Source organism: Budorcas taxicolor, chromosome 9 (genome assembly GCF_023091745.1).
Source record: "Budorcas taxicolor isolate Tak-1 chromosome 9, Takin1.1, whole genome shotgun sequence".
NCBI lineage: Eukaryota > Metazoa > Chordata > Mammalia > Artiodactyla > Bovidae > Budorcas > Budorcas taxicolor.
Genome location: NC_068918.1, coordinates 39883360 through 39907715, shown reverse-complemented (window position 1 = coordinate 39907715; position 24356 = coordinate 39883360). Strand labels below are relative to the sequence as shown.

The window sequence follows — 24356 nt, the reverse complement described above, 5'->3', positions numbered from 1 at the left end:
AGTCTAATAGTGTTGTGGTCGGAGAATATGCTTGATACAATTTCAGTTTTCTTAAATTTACTGAGGTTTGATTTGTGACCCGAGATGTGCTCGATCCTAGAGGATGTTTCATGTGCACTTGAGAAGAACATGTATTCTTCTCCATTTGGGTGGAAAGTCCTGAAGATATCAATGAGATCCATCTCACCTAATATATCATTTAAGACTTGTGTTTCCTTATTAAGTTTCTGTTTTCATGAACTGTCCATTGGCATGAGTGAGGTGTTAAAGTCTCCTACTATTATTGTGTCACTGTCAATTTCTCCTTTTATGTCTGTTAGTGTTTGTCTTATGTATTGAGGTGCTCCTATGTTGGGTGCATAAATATTTACAATTGTTTTGTCTTCCTCTTGGATTGATCCATTGATCATTATGTAGTGTCCTTTCTTATCTCTTGTAAACTTCTTTAAGATCTATTTTGTCTGATATGAGGATTGCTACTCCATCTTTCTTTTGCTTCCCATTTGCATGGAATATATTTTTCCAACCTCTCACTTTCAGTCTATATGTGTCTTTAGGTCTGATGTGGGTTTCTTGTAGACAGCATATATATGGGTCTTATTTTTGTATCCATTCAACTACTCTGCATCTTTTGGTTGGAGCATATAGTACATTTACAATGAAAGTAATTATTGATATATATGTTCATACTGTCATTTTCTAATTGTTTGGTGTTTATTTTATAGATCTTTTTTCCTCTGTTGTATTTCTTGACTGTAGAAGTCCATTTTAACATTTGTTGTAAAGATGGTTTGGTGGTACTGAATTCTCTTAAATTTTGCTTGTCTTAAAAGATTTTTATTTCTCCATCAATTTTTAATGAGATCCTTGCTGGGTACAGTAATCTTGGTTGTAGATTTTTCCCTTTCAGTACTTTAAATATATCCTGCCATTCCCTTCTGGCTTGCAGAGTTTCTGTTGAAAGATCAGCTGTTAAGCGTTTGGGGTTTCCCTTGTATGTTACTTGTTGCTTCTCCCTTGATGCTTTTAATATTCTTTTTCTTTGTGTTTAGTCTTTGTTTGATTAATATGTGTCTTGATGTGTTTCTCCTTGAGTTTATCCTGCATGGGACTGTTTGTCTCTCCTGGATTTGATTGGCTATTTCCTTTTCCATGTTGGGAAATTTCCAACTATAATCTCTTCAAAAATTTTCTCATACCTTTCTTTTTTTCTTCTTCTTCTGGAACCCTGGTAATTCAGATGTTGGTGCATTTGATATGGTCCCAGATGTCTCTGAGCCTATCCTCAGTTGTTTTCATTCTTTTTACTTTATTCTGCTCTTCAAAGATTATTTCCACCATTTTATCTTCTAGCTCACTGATTTGTTTTTCTGCTTCAGATATTCTGCTATTGATTCCTTCTAGAGTATTTTTAATTTCAGTAATTGTATTGTTTGTCTCTGTATGCTCATTCTTTAATTCTTCTAGGTCATTGTTAATTGATTCTTGCATCGTCTCCATTTTGCTTTCAAGGTTTTTGATCATCTTTACTATCATTATTCTCAATTCTTTTTCAGGTAATTTTCCTATTTCCTCTTCATTTATTTGGACTTATGTGTTTCTAGTTTATTTCTTCATTTGTACTGTATTTCTCTGACTTTTCTTTTTTTTTTTTTTTAAGGTGTTGTGTTTGAAGTCCCCTTTTCCCAGGCTTCAAAGAAAGTTGAATTATTTCCTTGAAGAAGGCTAAATTCTTTCTTCCTTTTGGTTTCTGCCCTCCTAAGTTTAATCAGTGGTTTGTGTGAACTTCCTATAGGGTTAGATTATGCTGAGTTTTTGTTTGTTTGTTTTTCCTCTGATGGGCAAGGCTGAGCGAGGTGTTACTCCTGTCTGCTGATGATTGGGTTTGTATTTTTGTTTTGTTTGTCATAGAGATGAGGCATCCTGCACAGGGTGCTATTGGTGGTTGGGTGATCCCGGGTCTTATATTCAAGTGGTTTCCTTTGTGTGAGTTCTCACTATTTGATACTCCTTAGGGTTAGTTCTATGGTAGTCTAGGGTCTTGGATTCAGTGCTCTCAATCCAAAGGCTCAGAGTTTGATCTCTGGTCAGAACAAAGAGTCCACAAGTGTTTGTTATGGCATTAAGGGAGAGTAAAACAAGTATCTGAAAACGAGAAACCAAAGATGAACCCCAGACAAATGAAAGTTACAAAATCAGGCAAATAATAATTAAAATAATGGAATATACACATATACATATATACCGATGAACTAAGTGAAAACAGTCCAACAAATATAAAGTACAGTAGATTGATCTGGCAAACAAAGAAAATAAAAAAATTATATTTACCAGTTAAGAACAAAACTAACTTAAGCACAGACTAGAAAACAAAACTAAAGCAAGGTGCCAAGTGGGAAATAAAGCAATGAAAAGAAAACTAACAAATATATGTTGAGAGGAAAGGAAAGGAATGAAAGAGTAGATATGCAAAGTTAAAGAGAGGTACATGAAGAAGACTTATATACAAGAAAGATTAACTGAAAGGGGAAAAGAACAGTAGGAAAAGCAAACCAATAAGTGTATGTAGTAGGAATGTGTATAAAAAATACAGTAGGTTTAAAAAATTAAGAATTAAAATTACTAAAAACGAGAAAAGAACAATAACGGAAGAAGAAAGAAAAGGGGGAGAGGGGAGGAGAACTCCACAGAACTGCAAAAGCCCAATGTCAAGGCAGAGGTTTATAACAACAATAGAAATTGTGACTGAATATACATATATACATATATACCCATAAGCAAAATCAAAATAGTCCAACGAAAATTAGGTACAATAGATTCACCTGACAAACAAAGAAAAACAAAAATTGTATCTACCACAACAAAACTAAGTAATAACAAAACTATAGCAAGATTGCCAAGTGGGGAATAAAGCAATGAAATTAAAACTAACAAATATGTTGACAGGAAAGGAGAGAAAGAAAAGATAGAATAGATATACAAATTAAATAGAGGTAGATAAAGATGATTTATATATGTTAAAGATTAACTGTAAGGGGAAATGAAAAGCAAACAAAGGAATAAATGTAGAAAAAAAATAATAGGCTTAAAAAATTAAAAATTTAAAAAAAAAAGGAAAACGAAAAAAAGAGGAAAACTCCACAGAACTGCAAAAGCTCAATGTAGAGGTAGAGGTTTATGACAGTAAAAAAAAAAATGTGTCTGAGGAAAAAGAAAGAAAAAAAGCACAAAAGTTTAATTGGATTGCTTAGTGCCAATAAAATTGACAACTACAACAGAGCAGTATAAAAGGAAAAAAAAAAAATCCAAAAGAATCTACAGAACAAGTCAAAAAATAAAAATAATAAATGTTTTTCTTGAATCGCTGCTGTCAGAGTCCTTTCCCATACCAGGAATCACAGTTCACCTTCCCTCCCTAGGATGTGCTCCAACACTGTGCTGATCTCTGGACCTGCTGTGGAGGCTGCTCAGATTCTAATCTGGTCCTACTCCTGTGTGTTCTTGCCTCCAATGTCCACAGCTATCAGAGCTAGTGCGTTTTCTTTTGTGGGCACTCTCAGTGGCCTTTTATATATTCCTTAGACACGGAGTCGTCTTAGTTGATCATGTGGATTTAATCTGCAGCTTGTATAGCTGGTGGGAAGGTTTTGTGTCTTATTCCTTAGCCACTCTGCCCTTGGTTTTCAAGTGTGGTTTTATTTCCACTTCTACATGTGTGTCATCCTTGGGCTTCAGCTCCTGAGGCTGCCCTGGAGGGACTGGGTTTGCCCCTGTGAGGGCCAGGTGTGGAGATGGTGCAGCTGCTTGGGTCGTAGGGGTTCTGGCATTCAGGGGGGTTGGTGGCTAGGGCAGCAGGAAATAGAATGCTCTAGAAGGGTGCTCAACCAGTTTTGGCAATACACTCCAGTATTCTTGCCTGGAGAACCCCCTCTCTGACAGAGGAGCCTGGCAGGCCACAGTCTACAGGGTTGCAGAGAGACAGGACCAAAACGACCCTGTGAGCATAAATACAAGACTTCTTTTTTTTTTTTGCCTGTGGCAGCTCTGACCCAGTGAGAGCTGAGCGTGAAGGTGGTGCAGCTGCTTAGCTTGCGGGGACCCTGGCGGCGCCAAGTGTGCAAGGACTCGGACTGCCTCTGCAGCAGGAGTTATGGCCCTATCAGAGCCCTTTTTTGAGCCTGGCGATTAGAAGGCCTTTTTGGCCAGTCTTTCTCCATGGCTCTGCCCATACAGGCACTTAGAGGGATATCTTGCCTGGGGTCTTTGTTGTTTGGCACGACAGGCACTTAAAGGGAGTACCCTGATTGGGATCCTTCTCTAGTTCCACGCATCAGTCACTGAAAGGAGCACCTTGGGTGGGGTCCTACTCTGTAGTTCAGTGCGTAAAGCATTTGATGGGCCAGCCTCTCTATTGTTCAGCTGCTGATGCTGGTATGTGAAGAGAGAGGCTATGATGATGGCTTCACTGGTGTTCTGCATGACTCAACAGTAGCGCCTTACTTCCATGGCTACCTGGTTTCCTCTACAGGCATTTCCCACCACGATCTCCTCCCTCACATCCCCTCAATCTCTCTCTCTACAGTTAACAGCAGCCCTCACCCTGGGATTGCTCCACAATCCCTAAACTCCAGTTCCCAGCCACTGCCCCTTCCAGGAGACCCACATTCCTGCCTGGGGTATGTATGGCAGTGGCAAGGAGTGTCTGTTCTCATTCCATCTAGACTGCCCGAGATCAGCTGTTTTACTCTCAGCCTTAAATGTTTCTTCTCTGACTCAGACAGTTGCCCTGACTTGGGGATTGGACCCCTGCTTCAGTTCCCCCACTTGCTGAGGACAGGTCCAGTCCTACTAACACTCCTGTTTTTTCCCCTACTTCCTTCATCCTACCAAGTTTTGCACGGTTCTATATATTCTTTTCCATTGGTCAAGTACTCTTGTCCGCTCTCAGCTGGTGTTCTGCATGCACTTCTGTGTCTGAAGGTGTATTCCTGATGTATCCATGGAGAGAGATGTACTCCACATCCACCTACTTCTCTGCCATCATGTTCTCCCTCTAAACTTTCTGTTTTGTATTGGGGTGTACCTCTGTCCATGGGGATTCTCTAGGCAAGAATAATGTAATGGGTTGCTATGCCCTCCTCCAGGGGATCTTCCTAACCCAGGGATCAAACCCAGGTCTCTCACACTGCGGATGGCTTCGTTACCATCTGAGCCACTAGAGAAGCCCCGAAATACTGGAGTGTGTAGCCTCTCCCTTCTCCAGGGGATCTTCTCAACCCAGAAATCAAACCAGCATCTCCTGTGCTGCAGGCGGATTCTTTACCAGCTGATCTACCAGGGAAGCCTTACTATGAATATTCTTGTACATGTTTTTCTTTCTTCTTCTCTTTTTAGCTGTTTGAACTTTTTGTTTTATATTGAAGTATAGCCAGTTAACAATGTTGTGAGTGTCAGGTGAACAATGAAAGGACTCTGTCATACATATTCATATATCCATTCTCCCCCAAACTCCCCTCCCATCTAGATTGCTGCATAACCTTGAGCAGAGTTCCATGTGCTCTCCAGTAGGTCCTTGTTGATTATCCATTCTAAATATAGCAGTGCGTACCTGTCCATCCCAAACTCCCTAACTATCCCTTCCCACCATCCTTCCCTCTGGCAACCATAAGCTTGTTCTTAAGGTCTGTGTGTCTGTTTCTTGTTTTATAAGTTCATTTGTATCATTTCTATTTAGATTCCACATATAAGAGATGTCATACAATATTTCTTCTTATTTTGGTGAATATAGATATACAGTTTTTCTTGGACATAAAACCTGGAGCAAAATTTTGGGCCACAGAGTTGGTGTAGTCTCAGTATTAGAAGACTCTGACACATCATTTTCAAAGTAGATTGTTATTTTGAAGAGAGGTGAAGGATAGGAAAGGTGTAACCTGCTATTATCATGTGTTGACCATTTCTGTATGCTTATTTTCTATTTATGCATGCTAAGTTGCTTAAGTCATATCTGACTTTGTGTGACACTATGGACTGTAACCTGCCAGGCTCCTCTCTGTCCATGGAATTCTCCAGCAAGAATACTGGAGTGGGTTGCCATGCTCTCCTCCAGGGGATTTCCCCCATTTTGCACTTATACAACATTCAAATTAAAATTTGAACAGAGAAAAGTAGAAGATTCAGTTTTTCATTTTATTTTGCTGTTAAGAAATGACTTCAGGTTTGCATTTCTGGAATCAATTCCATGTTCCTAATTAAGCTTAAGAAGTATTTTCCAATTACTCAATTATTTTTCTGTTCCATATATATGATCTTACATTTCTAACTGCATATTTTTATTGAAGTCATCTTATCTCATGTTTTAGGAATTAGGAAGTTTTGTGCATTTTGCCGGAATGAAATTTTGAAGAAAATTACTAAGTTGTAGTGGAGCAGGCAAGGGCTTTCAAGTCAGGCATGAACAGATTCTAATGTTGCCTCTATCATTTGATAGCCGCATGATCTTCAGTGACAAGATAGTTTTCTGTAAAACTATACTACTTGGGATTGCTTTGAAGACTCAGTGAAATCTTAAACACTTATGTAGTGTTTGCTCTATGGTCATCACTGATTCTAAGTGCTTTCTTATGACACAATTTGCTTTCTATTAACAATTCTATGTACTAGCTCTATCATCTCTTTTTTTAGAGATGAATAAACTCAGACTGAAGATTTAAGCAACTGCCCAATTTGCCTGGGATGACAAGTGGCAGAGCCAGAATGTAAACACAGTTTGGCTCTGGAGTCCATGCTCATACCACTGTTCTCCTCCACATACATGACATCTAATTTTGTTTTTGATGCCCATTAAGTATTTGGATGTCAATAAATACTTATTATCCTTCTGCTTAGCATAACTCACCATGATTTAAAACATATTCGGAGTATAATTTCACAATAAGTTGGCTGTTCTGTAACCATACCATCAAATTAGTTGAAAAAAGAGAAATATTTCCAACTAATATGATGTAAAATGAAATATTTCCAATTCTTCCTAAATATAAATTTGTCCAATCACTGTGGTATGTTCTGAGTCCTAATTCCTCATATTTGGAGGAATTATTACCATACCATGACTTTCTTACTCATTTAGAATAGGTAGTGTGCTGATGTCTCCTGACATTCATGTGTCAAAAGACTTTTGATGAGGTATGAATTGCAAGCTGTGGAAATGTCCTGTTCAAGGGAGTTTATTTGTGAATGACTTTGCTGAGAGTATGTGGTGTGAAGTTTGAAAGGGAGAAAAATAAATGTCCATTATTTTTAATGTTTTGGTTTCCTAAAGACAGAGGTTGGAGGATGTCAGCTATCAGGTGCTCCCCCTTTCATTTCATTCACCAAACCAACAAGGAAGAGATTCTCTTGGAGATAAAGTTCTCAGTTAGGTCACTCACAACTGAAGAGACAAAGAGGATATCAAGGCTGGGACACAACTGAGGTGACTGGCCTGAGACACAGCTGGTGGAAGGTGCCAAATGGAAAGAACACACGGTTAAATTATATTCCACATTTTATGACCAAAATTATTTGCTACAGTGTTATTCACTGCCTAAGGAATTTTCATGGTTTGGGAGAGCTATCTTTCAAAAATGTCAAGTCTTTTCTGAAACAGGATGTAGAGTAAAACACATAGAAAATGCTACTTTGTTCTTTTTCTTACAAGTAAAATGCTGCAATTTGCAAGTGAATTAAGTATTTTGGGTTTTTAACATGGTAAGTTATTATTAAACTTAAAACTATTAAAAATTATGCTAAGGAATTCAGATGTCTGAATTAACAGAGACAAATTTAATACAGTTTTCCCAATGCTAACCTTATAGTTATGTATCAATATAGAGGACTGATTATTTTGGAACTGTGTGCAAATCTTTAAGAATTCAGTACTTAATGCAGGATCTATACATACCTAGGCCCTAAAAGAAGCAACTACAAACTAAAAAGACAAAATCATATTCAAATCATATAAAACTTTGATATCAATATCAAAGAAATTTTGCCAGTGTGAATTTATGTTAAATGTGAATTTATGCATAAATTCAAATTTTTATTTGAATATTTGAAGTATTCATACTCCACATTCTTAGACAAATCACATATACTCACACACACTCACACAAATTAAGTACCCAAATACATACATAAAAGTACAGATACCTTCCAAGATTTTCTCTATCTTGTAAGAACGGTGTGATTTTTCCTTTCTTTGCCAGGTGGTATTTTTGAATATGTGGAATCTGGCCCAATGGGAGCTGAGGAACTTGCATTCAGATTTGCTGTGAACACAATCAACAGAAACAGAACCTTGTTGCCCAATACCACTCTTACCTATGACACCCAGAAGATAAACCTCTATGACAGTTTTGAAGCATCCAAGAAAGGTAATTGATAGATATTTAATAGTGTGTTTTCTGAAATTCAAATTTTTAGCTACTCTGAGAGATTTCTTAATCTACAAAGTAAGTAATAAGTCACTAGAAATATTTTCATGCAAATATTTCTTTTTGAGCTGCACTTACATATTTTTTTTCAGGAAAGGTAAAGTGATATGATTACCTGCTGAAAAAATTTGCTTATAACATGAAATGTAGTTAGGTCTGGGATAGTGAAGTTGTTTTCTTTTCCCCCGTTAATCCTTTTGTTTTATTACTAAACTATTTCTATTTTAAGAACCTACTAAAATAAAAAAAATACCATCAGTGGATTTTACCAAGGTTTACAATCCAATTTTACATTTTCATTTGCATTGTGTGTCAATTCTACTTTACTACTGTGGTCTTAATTTACTGAGTATCTTGAAAGTTCTATGGTTCTAAGTGACTTAAAAATGTCAGCCTAATTTTAAAACTTAATTGGAAAAATTTGATCAGTCTTTCATTTATGTTGCATACATTTTAGCCACTTGATATTTCTTTTTGTAACTGAGAATAAATGGCTAATGATATAAAAATTGGATTACATGAAGAAATAATAAAAATACCTTATGAATTTTATTTGTTATTTTATAAAGCTGTATTTTCAATATAAGAGTAGAAATATAATTTTCTGAGATATGAGTTTAATACATATGTTAAAGTAATAGAGAAACTACTGTCAAGGCATTATTTTAACCAAACAACAGTTTTAGAAATAAATATGTTTTGAGAGATGTTTTCATTGGCTTACTTTGTCTAAGTAGGTGATTTTTTTCTCTTGCATAGTTAGCATTCATGAAATTAAATTCCATAAGGTAGATTTTCTCAAAGGAGTGGACTTAGAAAGTGTTTGTTCTACATTCTTATTTTTAAAACAGTGCTTGCTATTCTGTAATGCTAATATTGTTTTATTAGCTACCTTACATTGATAGAAATGTACATAATTACTTATAATTCTAACTCAGTACAGAGTTCTTCTAAATTCATTAATATTAATGGCAGTTGATAAGATATAATATTTCTTAAGATGAAAGTATCCTTCTTTTCCCCCAGCTAACTAGTGTTTATCAAAGCCTATGTTCTGCCTGCCCTTTGAATTCATATCTTTATGAATAAAAATAAGTTTCCACATTTCAGAACCATGTCAAGGTGATGAAAGATTTTAAAGGCTGGAAAAGGGGTAAAGGTTATTGTGAAATATGACATGTGTCATCATAATTGCAAAATAAGTCATTAGCTGCAAGACAAGAGCATTTGATTAGTGATATCGTTCATGATTATTTCCATTAGGAAGAAGAAGCTCTGTCTCAAATGAAATAATTTAGACCAAAGAATATGAAATATGAGTACAGTATAAATAAAATATTAATAGATTCTTAATGGTGACTTCAAAGTAGCAACATAAAAAAAAAGTAGACTAGAGTGTTCTGTTAACAAACATCTTACTACCTTGGGAATATCTTAGCAAAATTATGAGGTGGTAAACTAATTTGGTTTTTAGAATATTAAAAAATATTTACAAATTTTTCACTCATTAAAAATCCATTGGGAATCTAATTCCTGAAGTGACTTTTGCCTGAAGCTAAAAAAGCTCAAATAAGTGTATGAATAACTTTCTTTGTGAGGTATTGAAATGGTGGATATCATGGTTTGGATCTTGCCTTGTGAAGCACTTGCTTGTTAACCTATGACTGCTTACGTGGCACAGCAATATGTAAAGAGATAATATGAAGTGAAAGTCGCTCAGTCATGTATGGAATTCTCAGCCCAAAATACTGACGTGGGTAGCCCATTCCCTTCTCCAGGGGATCTTCCCAACACATTGCAGGCAGATTCTTTACCATCTCAGCCACCAGGGAAGCCCAAGAATACTGCAGTGGGTAGCCAATCCCTTCTTCAGCAGATCTGCCCAACCCAGGAATTAAACCGGGGTCTCCTGCATTGCAGGCGGATTCTTTACCAGCTGAGCTACCAGAAAATCCCACTAATAAAAAGGAGAGATCTAATATAGTTTTGAATCTTATGAGACCTCAATAATATATGTGATACTGATATGATTCATTATAAAATATCAATTCATTTGGACATTGTTAAACTTTTTAAAATTTATTTTTCCAAGGCAAGAATGTAAGTTCAATGTTTAAATTTTTGCTGACATATGATCTTATATTTTTAATAGATAATACTGTTTTGCTCAATAAACTCTGATGCATTAGAATTTGAATTATTTTTTGAATCATATATTGCTTTTTTTAAAAATTTATTTATTTATATATATATTTTTAATTTTAAAATCTTTAATTCTTACATGTGTTCCCAAACATGAACCCCCCTCCCACCTCCCTCCCCATAACATCTCTCTGGGTCATCCCCATGCACCAGCCCCAAGCATGCTGTATCCTGCGTCAGACATAGACTGGCGATTCAATTCTTACATGATAGTATACATGATAGAATGCCATTCTCCCAAATCATCCCACCCTCTCCCTCTCCCTCTGAGTCCAAAAGTCCGTTATACGCAGCTGTGTCTTTTTTCCTGTCTTGCATACAGGGTCGTCATTGCCATCTTTCTAAATTCCATATATATGTGTTAGTATACTGTATTGGTGTTTTTCTTTCTGGCTTACTTCACTCTGTATAATAGACTCCAGTTTCATCCACCTCATTAGAACTGATTCAAATGTATTCTTTTTAATGGCTGAGTAATACTCCATTGTGTATATGTACCACTGCTTTCTTATCCATTCATCTGCTGATGGACATCTAGGTTGTTTCCATGTCCTGGCTATTATAAACAGTGCTGCGATGCACATTGGGGTACATGTGTCTCTTTCAATTCTGGTTTCCTTGGTGTGTATGCCCAGCAGTGGGATTGCTGGGTCATAAGGTAGTTCTATTTGCAATTTTTTAAGGAATCTCCACACTGTTCTCCATAGTGGCTGTACTAGTTTGCATTCCCACCAACAGTGTAGGAGGGTTCCCTTTTCTCCACACCCTCTCCAGCATTTATTGCTTGCAGATTTTTGGATCGCAGCCATTCTGACAGGTGTGAAGTGGTACCTCATTGTGGTTTTGATTTGCATTTCTCTGATAATGAGTGATGTTGAGCATCTTTTCATGTGTTTGTTAGCCATCCGTATGTCTTCTTTGGAGAAATGTCTATTTAGTTCTTTGGCCCATTTTTTGATTGGGTCGTTTATTTTTCTGGAATTGAGCTGCATAAGTTGCTTGTATATTTTTGAGATTAGTTGTTTGTCAGTTGCTTCATTTGCTATTATTTTCTCCCATTCAGAAGGCTGTCTTTTCACCTTGCTTATATTTTCCTTTGTTGTGCAGAAGCTTTTGATTTTAATTAGATCCCATTTGTTTATTTTTGCTTTTATTTCCAGAATTCTGGGAGGTGGATCATAGAGGATCCTGCTGTGACTTATGTCTGAGAGTGTTTTGCCTATGTTCTCCTCTAGGAGTTTTATAGTTTCTGGTCTTACATTTAGATCTTTAATCCATTTTGAGTTTATTTTTGTGTGCGGTGTTAGAAAGTGATCTAGTTTCATTCTTTTACAAGTGGTTGACCAGTTTTCCCAGCACCACTTGTTAAAGAGATTGTCTTTACTCCATTGTATATTCTTGCCTCCTTTGTCAAAGATAAGGTGTCCATAGGTGTGTGGATTTATCTCTGGGCTTTCTATTTTGTTCCATTGATCTATATTTCTGTCTTTGTGCCAGTACCATACTGTTTTGATGACTGTGGCTTTGTAGTAGAGCCTGAAGTCAGACAAGTTGATTCCTCCAGTTCCATTCTTCTTACTCAAGATTGCCAATATCACGGATGAACATAGATGCAAAAATCCTCAACAAAATTCTAGCAATCAGAATCCAACAACACATTAAAAAGATCATACACCATGACCAAGTGGGCTTTATCCCAGGGATGCAAGGATTCTTCAATATCCGCAAATCAATCAATGTAATTCACCACATTAACAAATTGAAAAATAAAAACCATATGATTATCTCAATAGATGCAGAGAAGGCCTTTGACAAAATTCAACATCCATTTATGATAAAAACTCTCCAGAAAGCAGGAATAGAAGGTACATACCTCAACATAATAAAAGCTATATATGACAAACCCACAGCAAACATTATCCTCAATGGTGAAAAATTGAAAGCATTTCCCCTAAAGTCAGGAACAAGACAAGGGTGCCCACTTTCACCGCTACTATTCAACATAGTTCTGGAAGTTTTGGCCACAGCAATCAGAGCAGAAAAAGAAATAAAAGGAATCCAAATTGGAAAAGAAGAAGTAAAACTCTCACTGTTTGCAGATGACATGATCCTCTACATGGAAAACCCTAAAGACTCCACCAGAAAATTACTAGAGCTCATCAATGAATATAGTAAAGTTGCAGGATATAAAATCAACAGACAGAAATCCCTTGCATTCCTATATACTAATAATGAGAAAGTAGAAAAAGAAATTAAGGAAACAATTCCATTCACCATTGCAACGAAAAGAATAAAATACTTAGGAATATATCTACCCAAAGAAACTAAAGACCTATATATAGAAAACTATAAAACACTGATGAAAGAAATCAAAGAGGACACTAATAGATGGAGAAATATACCATGTTCATGGATCGGAAGAATCAATATAGTGAAAATGAGTATACTACCCAAAGCAATTTACAAATTCAATGCAATCCCTATTAAGCTACCAGCCATATTTTTCACAGAACTAGAACAAATAATTTCAAGATTTGTATGGAAATACATATATTGCTTTTAAATGACTCCTCTGATACCCCAAAACTCTATTTTTAATTTGAAACACTCTTCAGAAGCTCTGTATAAGCTAATATGTTTTTAACATTTCTTGATTTGTGACTTGTCAAAAATCTAGAGAAGGAAGGTCTTTTATTTTCAATGTATATGAATTAAAATTTATGTGAGTGAAAAACTTGAGGCTCCAAACTTTCTACTGATTCAGAATTCTGATTATTACTTTAAAATTAAGAATCTATATGTGTTCAAAAACTATATATATATATCGTATTGTATTTTTGAAAAAAGATTAAACAAATGTGTTTTTCTAACTAAAATTTATTAAATACCTCTGTGCTTAAGAATCCATCCATCAAATTGCATTTTATGTGGCAAAATCTCTGAAGGAAAAATCAGTAAATTTTGCACAGTAGAATGACAAACTATTTTGAAAGGATTAAGACTGAAAATCTAATTGATCCCTGAATCCCAGTAACAATAGTCATCTGTTAAATATTTTAGTCATCCTTATATATTTTCAGGAATAGACAGACTGTTGCCTCTTGGAACAGACTTCCATATTTGAACCTTTCTTAAGTTGTGTCAGAATTCATGAGACGCTTCTATACATTTGCCCTAATTCTTCCTTTTCCAGTCAAAAGAAACTAATTTTAGCCTCTTTCACAGATCAGATTCTTCATGTATTTAAAGATGAGTTTCATGTTTCCAGTAATTATTGACTTTCTAGACCCAGACTTACCAGTTGCTTTAGTATACCTTACACAATTTAAAGTCCTGTCACAGTTTTGCTATTCCTGTCTGAATACCTTCTAATTTGTTTATGTGTATCTTAATTACTATAATTATTATTTATGTGAATAAAATTTTCTACATGTAAATATAAAGTTAAAACTAATTTAGTACATCATAAAAGTCTTATAGTGTCCAAAAGCCAAATAAATAAAGATGATTAAATATTTCTGTTTTTAATTAAATACTTTGATGTTCTTCCTACTCAATGAGATTAATCCCTATGAACTCACCCTCTGTGACTCATGTCAGGTTTTGTATGGGCCTTTGTATGCACAGCTTGACCTCTATCGTCAGATATTGCAGACACTAAACTATGTGCCCATCCATAGCTTTTTAGATGGGCCATGAAAAATAGATGGATTCTTTTTTTTTAATATAAATTTATTTATTTTTATTGGAGGTTAATTACTTTACAATATTGTATTGGTTTTGCCATACATCAACATGAATCCGCCACAGGTATACACGTGTTCCCCATCCTGAACCCCCTTCCCTCTTCCCTCCCCATCCCTCCCATCCTTCTGGGTTGTCCCAGTGCACCAGCCCCAAGCATCCAGTATCATTCATCAAACCTGGACTGGCAATTTGTTTCATATATGATATTATGCAGGTTTCAATGCCATTCTCCCAATAGATGGATTCTGATTCAGAATCTGAAATTGTAGAGGATGACCAGAGAATTTGGGAAGGAACATTATTCCCCTGATTCGAAGTATTTCCCTGAAGGATCCCCTGGATATGAAGTATTTTTGCAAAATGAATATTCACCCCTTAAATTCTAAAATATTCTCTCTCTTTCTCCTTCCCCCTCTCCTCCCTTGATATTATTTGTGGAGTTTTTATATTTGAACATTAGGCTGTAGGTGTCTAGGTGAATTTCCCTTCTAGCAAACTGAGAATATTTGGAGTTAGGCAAAACGTAAAATAAGCTAGATGTAGATGTTATATTAAGGGCAAACAAATCATCCTTCAGAATGATGCCTTTGGGACAATGATAATGTGGTTCTGTTGGCACACTGGCATCTCCTCTCATTACTGACAGACTTCTGTCTCCTCTGCAGCCTGTGATCAGCTGTCTCTTGGGGTGGCTGCCATCTTCGGGCCTTCGCACAGCTCTTCAGCAAATGCAGTTCAGTCTATCTGCAATGCTCTGGGGGTTCCCCACATCCAGACCCGCTGGAAGCACCAGGTGTCAGACAACAAAGATTCCTTCTATGTCAGTCTCTACCCAGACTTCTCTTCACTCAGCCGTGCCATTTTGGACTTGGTGCAGTTCTTCAAGTGGAAAACTGTCACAGTTGTCTATGATGACAGCACTGGTAAGAAAAAATCAGTAGCCTTTGGGGCTATGCTTTAAATGTAGATAATTTTCTGAAACTCATTTGAGATTCCTGCTGTGTTATTGTTTTTTGTTTTAAAATTAAGGGATAGAAAAACATTTGTAATCAAACACTGATTTCATATATCCAAATAAAGAACAACTAAATCATACATTTTTTTCCTGTGTGTGAGTAAAATAAGCACTTTTGTTGTGGGAATGATCAGTTACTGTGAACTATAGTGTTGGATGAAGGATAGAGATAGTATGAAATATCACATTGAAACATTTATTCAAACATTTTTTTTCTACCAGTTTCAGTGTATTTTCCCAAAGTAAAGCCTTATAATGAGCTGTCACTGAAACTTATCAAGAAATCTAGAGAAATAAAGAAATTTAGAATTTTGCCTTAACATTTTCTGTATTTATTGATGTGCAAAGAATGTGTATGAAAAATAATAACCTTTCTATCTGTATAGCATGTTAAAACTGTTTATATGCATACATAAGGGCTTACTACATAGTATTTATTTTTGTGTCTTTAAATGAATATTTGCTGGCTAGAGGTTGTCTGTGCTTTCTTGTTGTAATGCATGTTATTTTATATATGAATGGTTATCTTGAAGTATCAAATAAAAATAAATCTCAGAAATACAAAGAAAGTAAAAAGTAAAATAAAGTAATAATTTGCTTGGAAGTTATATTGGTGAAGAAACTGCATACTATTTTATTACCTAGTGATAAGAAATTTCACCTTAAGATGTTTATCACTGGTCTACAGGGAGTTACAGGATTGGAGAAACAATGTAAATAATTTGAAATTTTTTAAAAAATGGGATAAGAAAGAGTAAGTCTTAATATACATTAATAGTGTAATTTTGTGAGCTTTTCCCAGTTGGCACAGTGGTAAAGAATCTGCCAATCAGTGTAAGAGACACAAGAGACAAGAGGTGTGGTGTGATCCCTGGGCCAAGAAGATTCCCTGCAATAGGAAATGGAAACCCATTCTTGCCTGGAAAATTCCATAGACAGAAGATCCTGGCAGCTACAGCCCACTGGGTCACAAAGAGTCAGACACAGCAGAGCACACACATGCGCGCACACACACACAAGTGTAATTTTGCACTTTTTAGTTAAAAAAGTAAAATTTTTATTTAAAACTTAATTTTAGAAAGAATACTTAAATTCCTAAAATAACCTAAGTACCTTTGATGTGTTTTTTAGCTTAAAATAGAGTTATTAAATTTATTGCATTGTTTTATTCTAAATCATTATTTTGTGTCATTGATAAAGTTATATATGTCAAATTATGAATGGCAGGTTCTATGTGAATGGTTTCTCTGAGCATGTATAACATGATGTTCCAGGGCTAGCTCAGTTGCAAATTGGTCCACTTATGTTTGTATGTGTGTGAAGTCACTTCAGTCGTGTCCAACTCTGTGCAACCCTATCGACTGTAGCTTGCCAAGCTTTTCCATCCATGGGGTTCACCAGGCAAAACTAGGCATGCTCTTTACCATTAGTGCCGCCTGGAAAGCTCCACTTATGTTTATGAATGGTCATATATAGAAATATACAAAATATGAATATAAATTCATTCTGAATCTATTGTTGATTTACTTCTCCTTTCCTTCCTGTTATACTGCAGGTGAATTCTGAGTAAATATTTTATATCCTCATATGTACATGCACATACACATGGTACATACACACATATATATATATGTATGTTAGATGTGATATTTTATACTTATTTATTATCTTAAAACCCCTCATAGTAGAAAGAGAGTTGGCAAATGTCTGAAATGTTTATGATATACCACCTTTCCTTACTATTCTGTTTGTATGCATATGGGTGTGACATTTTTATTTCATATATGTGGTTCTTGAGTGAGTGAAAAAAGGGATAATAAGATTTGTAATCAAGGTCACATCATAATCTGGCAAAGCAGTGTTTCATATATAATTGATCCTTTGCTGGAGTATTATTCTAAATATTTACTTCATTGTGACAAATTTAAACAGATATATATATATATATGTATATATAGTCAGTTAATTAGATATATAGACCTTTAATGGAAACTTGACCTGAGATTAAACTTATTAAAAAGTTTAAGTTACTATTTAAAAGAAACTTTACCACAGCTAACACTTCAAGTTGATATCAATACTTACAAATTCCAAAAGTCTTTGATTATTTCAATATGAATGCTAAGAGTCATTACAGAATTATTCATCGAATAGGTATCCTTAAAAATCATCTGAGGGGAGAGAAAGCATGTTAATGCTTCATTTTATGCAATATTTAATCCAACAAATTTTGATTAAGCATCTGCTACATGCCAGGGACAATACCAGGTGTGAGTATATGCCAGTAAAAGAAACAAAATCCTGGCCCTTCTTGAGTTTCTAGTTTATAATTAAGGACATGAAATTATTCATGTTCTTAGTAGTATTTGTAGTGAAATAATTGCCTCTATAACCACTGTACTATGTGTGCTCTTCCCTTTAACAGACTTTTGAGAACTTTGCTATTCTTAATTATTTTTTCAGAGGCTAGAGCTGACTCAAAGATACATAGAAGATTCTCTTTGAACTGTGTTCATAAATCTATAGAAGTAGGCTTTTTTTGTTTGTTTGGATATGTTTAAAAGTCTCAAGGTGGAATTTTAACAACAGAACTCAACAGAGAAAATCTGTAAACTTCCCAAGTAAACAAGATGACTATTTGATCATGTGGGAGAAAATCTGATGACAGCTAGGACAGTGAACTGAACCGGGAGAACATCCACTTTATACCCCATGAGATAAACATTATTAACTTCATTATGGACTTATATATCTGCTGTTCATTGCAGCATGAAGTGCATTTTATCTATGTTTCTTTTTTCCCTTTCCAGATTTATTATGTGTGCTCTTCCTCCCATTTATATTCATTTCTATTTTGTTGTGTTGTCCAGTTTGATACATGATAATTATACTTTCATCCAGTCTTTGTTCCCACCCCCAAAACAGATGGGGAGATAGATGAAATATAGTGCTGGAGTAGGAGAAATTCTTAGAACGATGTTAACAGGAGCTGTTTATTTTTTATGATAATTAGCATTTGTTGTTGTCATGGATGAATGCTTTTAAACACCCTGAAAGTCTGTTATAGCTCTGAACGATGTCCAAAATGATGGAAAAGAATTGGCTTCAGAAACAAAGCTGTGTTTCTGTCAGTCATTTTGGAACATATGATTCATTTTAAATATAAACTAAAAATAAGTTGGATAGCTCTCAGCTTGTAAGCAATTCCAAGATAAGTTGTGAATATTTGCTTTAAAATTCCTGTGTTTCATCTTTGTTTATAGATCAGCAGACCATTAACAAAGAACTCTGAACTGGTAAACAGAAGCCTGGGATTCTAGTCCCAAATTTGTTACTAAATTACTGGTACAACTTTGGAAAAGAGAAGAAGGAAATTGAAATGACTACAGAAAACAGCTATGATGCACTAGGCATTGAGGTAGCTGCTATTGTACATAAATTATGATGCTTAATCTTCAGAGCAATTCTATAAAAACAACACAACTGTAGGGATGTAGGTTATCATCTCACTATCCTTGCTTCCTCCGGTAGTTGGCTCTTCTGCCCACCAGTAGCCCAAGGTAGAAACCTGAGCATCTGCCTTGATTCCAACCTTTCTTCAGCCCCACAATCAAGCTCTAATGGTAATTTAATTCTATACCTCTGAGAACTCTTAAATCTGTTCATTCTTTCATGCTTTCTAACTAATTCTTAAGTCAAAATATTTCATCTGGATTATTACTAACAGCCTCCTAACTGATGTTCCTGCTAATCCAGTAAAAAGTAAATTTTAAAAATGCAATTCTGACCCATTATCCTATTAATAGTTTCTCTTGGTCTAAGGATAAAGTCAAAGCTTTTTTGAAAGTCTTATAAGATCTAATGTGATCTAGTTCCTGTACCTCTCCAATATTTGAATGTAAACTTGAGTCTAAATCCTTCACTTAGGTCTTTTAAATTGAGCCATTAAATTTCCTTTGGTTTCTGAAAAATACTGTCCTGTCCGCCTGTTTCTCTCATTCTGACTCCTGCTCCTCCTCCCCAGTAAACACACACACATACACTTGTGTATTTGCACCCACACATTCATTTGCACCATTTGACTTAGATGTCACAAAGAAAGGCTGTCCTGACCCCAGCTCCCAAGCAGAAATAGGTTTCCCTCAATACATTCCCATAGCCTTGTGGTTCTCCTGTGACCCTCCCCCATGAGAACATCATTACATCACAGATAACTGTTCTTGGCTGAATTTTCCACTAGATCAAATACAAATCTGAATAGCTTAGAACCTAAGGTTGCCCACCATTCTATCACTAGCACCTAGGTATTACCTGGCTAATGGAAATACCTGAATCAATATTTAAGGAATGAATGCATAAAAAGGTATTATCATATCCATTGTTTAGACAAAGAAGCTCCAATGGATTAAGTCATCTGTCCAAGGTCGACTTAGTTTGACAGCTTTTTAATACTTTGCCATTGAATAAGTAGATTCAACAATAATTCTCAGATATATAGACATGATTTCTCCTATCATTTCAAAAATTTTATAAGTAATCTGGAGTGAATTGTGCTTAAATGTTAACAGCAGTTAAAATATATTTACTTGTTTACTTATTTGAACAATCATTGTCAAGTATCTTCTATATACCAGGTACAGATCTATGTTCAGCATGAGAGACAGGATTATAGGTAAAACTTTGTCTCCATGTGCTCAGAGTTGAGTGAGGGGAAGATAGAGGATGTGAACAGGTACTATTATAGTGTAACAAGTACAGATAGAGACAAGAAAATAATATTGTGACATTTTAGGAGATGAATATAGACATAAAAGAATTTAGGGGAGTGGAAGGTTTTAAAGGCAGAGGAGAATTTTGGAGAAGGTGAGATAATTTTGAAATTATCATAAAGCACAAGAAGAAATGCTTCAATTAGAGAAGGGGCTTAAGGGAGTAAGGTATAAATATGAGAATGCCTGGGAAGCTGGTTTGTCAGGGAATTGCAGGCACTTCATTACAATGGATCATCAGGAAAAGGAAGATGAGGAAGAATGAGGGAGAATGTGTACAAGGCCAATGTAGGAAAAATCAAGAGGAGCTTTTTCCTAGCTACTGTGCTTTGGAGTTTGCATGTTACAGCAGTATCAGTCATGTCTGCCTGATGTGAACCTGCTTTTCAAACCACATCGAGTGCCTCGGGAATAGAAAGACACTCAGTCAGTACCTTTCAGAGGCAATCAAAAAGGACAGAGAGAGGGATATCCATAGACTGGACTTTGGATTGAAATTCTGGTTCTGTTGTGTAATTTTCAGCAAGTTACTTGACTTTAAAGACACAAGTTGACAACATTTGTAATTTGAAGATGATGCATACATCAGGGGATTGTTGTCATAATTAGTGAGATATGCAAAGTGCTTTATAGCTCCCATGTAGCCTCAGTTCAGTTCAGTCGCTCAGTCGTGTCCGACTCTTTGCTACCCCATGAATCGCAGCACACCAGGCCTCCCTGTCCATCACCAACTCCTGGAGTTCACTCAGACTCACGTCCATCGAGTCAGTGATGCCATCCAGCCATCTCATCCTCTGTCGTCCCCTTCTCCTCCTGCCCCCAATCCCTCCCAGCATCAGACTCTTTTCCAATGAGTCAAATCTTCACATGAGGTGGCCAAAGTACTGGAGCTTCAGCTTTAGCATCATTCCTTCCAAAGAAATCCCAGGGTTGATCTCCTTCAGAATGGACTGGTTGGATCTCCTTGCAGTCCAAGGGACTCTCAAGAGTCTTGTTCAACACCACAGTTCAAAAGCATCAATTCTTCGGCGCTAAGCCTTCTTCACAGTCCAACTCTCACATCCATACATGACCACAGGAACAACCATAGCCGTGAATAGACGGACCTTAGTCGGCAAGTAATGTCTCTGCTTTTGAATATGCTATCTAGGTTGGTCATAACTTTTCTTCCAAGGAGTAAGCGTCTTTTAATTTCATGGCTGCAGTCACCATCTGCAGTGATTTTGGAGCCCAAAACATTAAGTCTGACACTGTTTCCACTGTTTCCCCGTCTATTTCCCATGAAGTGATGGGACCGGATGCCATGCAGGGGCTTAAAAATGTCAACAGTAGAAATGCCTTGGGGGCTTCCCTGGTGGCTCAGGGTTGAAAATCTGCCTTCCAGTGCAGGAGACACAGATTTGATCCCTGGTCGGGGAATGAAAATCCCACACATGCTGCAGGGCAACAACAGAAGTCCACAAGGTAACCAAAGACCCGGGCAGCCATGAAAAAAAAAAGCCAAGTGCTGTGTTCTGTTTATTCCTAACTATAAGAAAAGAAATTATCTTCAGTCCTATATTTTAAAGTATGAGGATATTTAGATGTAGAAAGTTGAGGTAAGTTGCCCAAGGTTTCACAGCAAGTAAATGGTGCTGTGCTGTGCTTAGTCGCTCAGTCGTGTCCTACTCTGCAACCCCATGGACTGTAGCCCGCCAGTCTCCTCTGTCCATGGGGATGCTCCAGGCAAGAATACTGGAGTGGGTTGCCATGCCCTCCTCCAGGGGATCTTCCCGACCCAGGGATCAAACCCAGGTTTGAACCCACATTGCAGGCAGATTCTTTAAAGACTGAGCCCCCAAGGAAGCCCAAGTAAATGGTAGATCTGCATTTTTGACCCAGCGCTATCAACTGCAGAACTGACTGTATTAAATATTGTGACATAATGATAGCTATCATGTTTTTATTTGGTTCATTTTGTTGTCACTATTTTATTTTAAGAACAGGAATGACTTAGTCAGAACTTCTTTTGGTAGTTTCTCTGATTACAGTGTGGAGAATGCATTAGGGCTATTCAGATAATATGGGGGATAGGATAAGACCAGAAGCAAGACAATTCTGAATTAGTCAAGTTGAAAAAAAGATGTTTCAATTAAAGAGTTTTTGATGGAAGGATATTGAAATAGAATTCTGGGAAGATTTAGGAGATACAAATTGTAGGACTTAGTATGTAAGTAAACAGAGAAGGAATGGAGAGAGAGTCGGTAAGAATGACCACTCTATTTCTGGTCTGGACTACTAATCAATGGCACATTTACCTAAAAGAGGAAAACAAGAAAAAAAAAATGCGGGAAAAGGTATAATAAGTCTGACTTTTAACACATTAAACTTGAAGCACCTTTGACTCATACAGTTATATTGGAGAGAGAAATCCATCTTGAAAAATGGAAGTTTAGTATGGGCATATAATGCTCCTCTGCTTTCCATTTGGACTTCTTTGTGATAGGAGGAAATGAAAACAGTTGACAAAAAACAGAGTCATGGTACAAGAAAGTTCAGAGTAGGCAGTCATGAAGATGCATACAGACCTGAAAATAATTTAGGGGAGAGAATGTAAATTTTTTAAATTAATGAGGAAAATCAGTAAATTTTTTAGATGTTAACATTTACAAACTTAACTTTGATTAATTTCATGACGTGAGTATAGGAAAAAAGGTCAGGACCTTTATCCTAAGCAAAAGCAGAAATGATTTCTTTACTAACTTTATTAACTTAATGAACTTTATTTATAGACTATTTTCTAGATACTCTTGTGTGTGGTTAGAGTTAGTTTAAGAAAAATGTAAAGTCATTTAATGGGGCTTCCCAGGTGGCACAGTGGGTGAAAATCCACATGTAATGCAGGAGAGGCAGGAGACAGCAGTTCAGTACCTGGGTCAGGAATATCCCCTGGAGGAGGACATGGCAATCCACTCCAGTATTCTTGCCTGGAGAACAAAGAGTTGGACATGACTGAAATGACTCAGCATGCATGCACGAAGTCAATTAACAGTAAAAATTATTTTATTTTGGGGGGGATATATTTGTTTAAATAGAATAAATAAAATTAAATAATTCAATAGATGCTAATGGGAAAAATATGTTTTTAGAAGTTACTAACTTTTGAATAATATAACAATTCTAGGGAAGCCTGTTATAAAACATATAACCAAATAAATTTAATTTCATTTCAAGGACTGGGATAATTTGAATCTAAGATGATTGATTATATGTTATATGTTCTAAGTACAGAGTCTTCAAGTTCTTTAGTTCCAAGTGGAAATACAATTAGCAGTTATGAGTTAAAACTAATTATTTGGATATAGGTGAATACATAGCATGGCATATTACTGCTTCCATTAAGTTGGTTCTGCATGAACATAGGTTCTTTATTCCTATTTAAGCAAGCCTCAAGATTATTTGGAATATTATTATTAAACTTTGGTTACACAATAGTATTTTTAAACATGTTCATAGAACTAATTCTTTCTCTGAGTTTTAAAGTCTTTAAAGTACTGCCAACTCTACAAGACAAATATCCAATTTCTAATCCATAACAATCATACATTTCATATTTCTGCCAATAGTGGAGTAAATACACATGTATGTCTACAGTGTCTACAATGATCAGTAATATTTGCCAGTATTAGAAAATAAACAAAAAAATAACATAAAGTGAGAATAATTTCCTGGTGATAGTCAAACACCGCCAATTTTCTATATTTAAATCTGAAACATATTGGCATGAGTATCTTGGTAGTTACTTTTCTGCTAGCCTTTTTCTGGTCTTGTCTGTCTCCCTCTCTATGCTGTGTAGGAGAAAGATAGCACTTAAATTATCTTTCTGATGTACTTGACACTTTTGACTGTTCCTTTCTTTAGTGGAAGAGTAAAAATTTTCCTAGTTTGGCCTGTGTGCCATCATTCTCTCCTTGTTATCTCCTTTTCAGCCATTTATTCCCATTCTCATACTCTTAAACTCTTTTTTTCTTTCTCTGCTCCTTAAAAGCTCATGTCATTCAAGGTTTTATTCCCAGGCTTCCTGTTTTGTACTTGTTTACCTCACTTTCCCTGAAGCCTTCCATCTGACTTATGCCTTTCTTTGACTGAATGCTATAGACTCACCACTGG

The 24356-nt window shown here is 36.0% G+C and overlaps 1 protein-coding gene across 1 annotated transcript in view; it reads left to right on the top strand.

Moving 5' to 3' along the window:
• The window catches only part of GRIK2 (glutamate ionotropic receptor kainate type subunit 2), a 726582-nt gene that overhangs the window by 266973 nt on the left and 435253 nt on the right, over window positions 1-24356 (top strand). The window contains exons 2-3 of the mRNA XM_052645572.1: window positions 8247-8414; window positions 15089-15346. Of these exons, the coding sequence (XP_052501532.1) occupies window positions 8247-8414; window positions 15089-15346 (426 nt within the window). The remainder of the gene's footprint in view (window positions 1-8246; window positions 8415-15088; window positions 15347-24356) is intronic.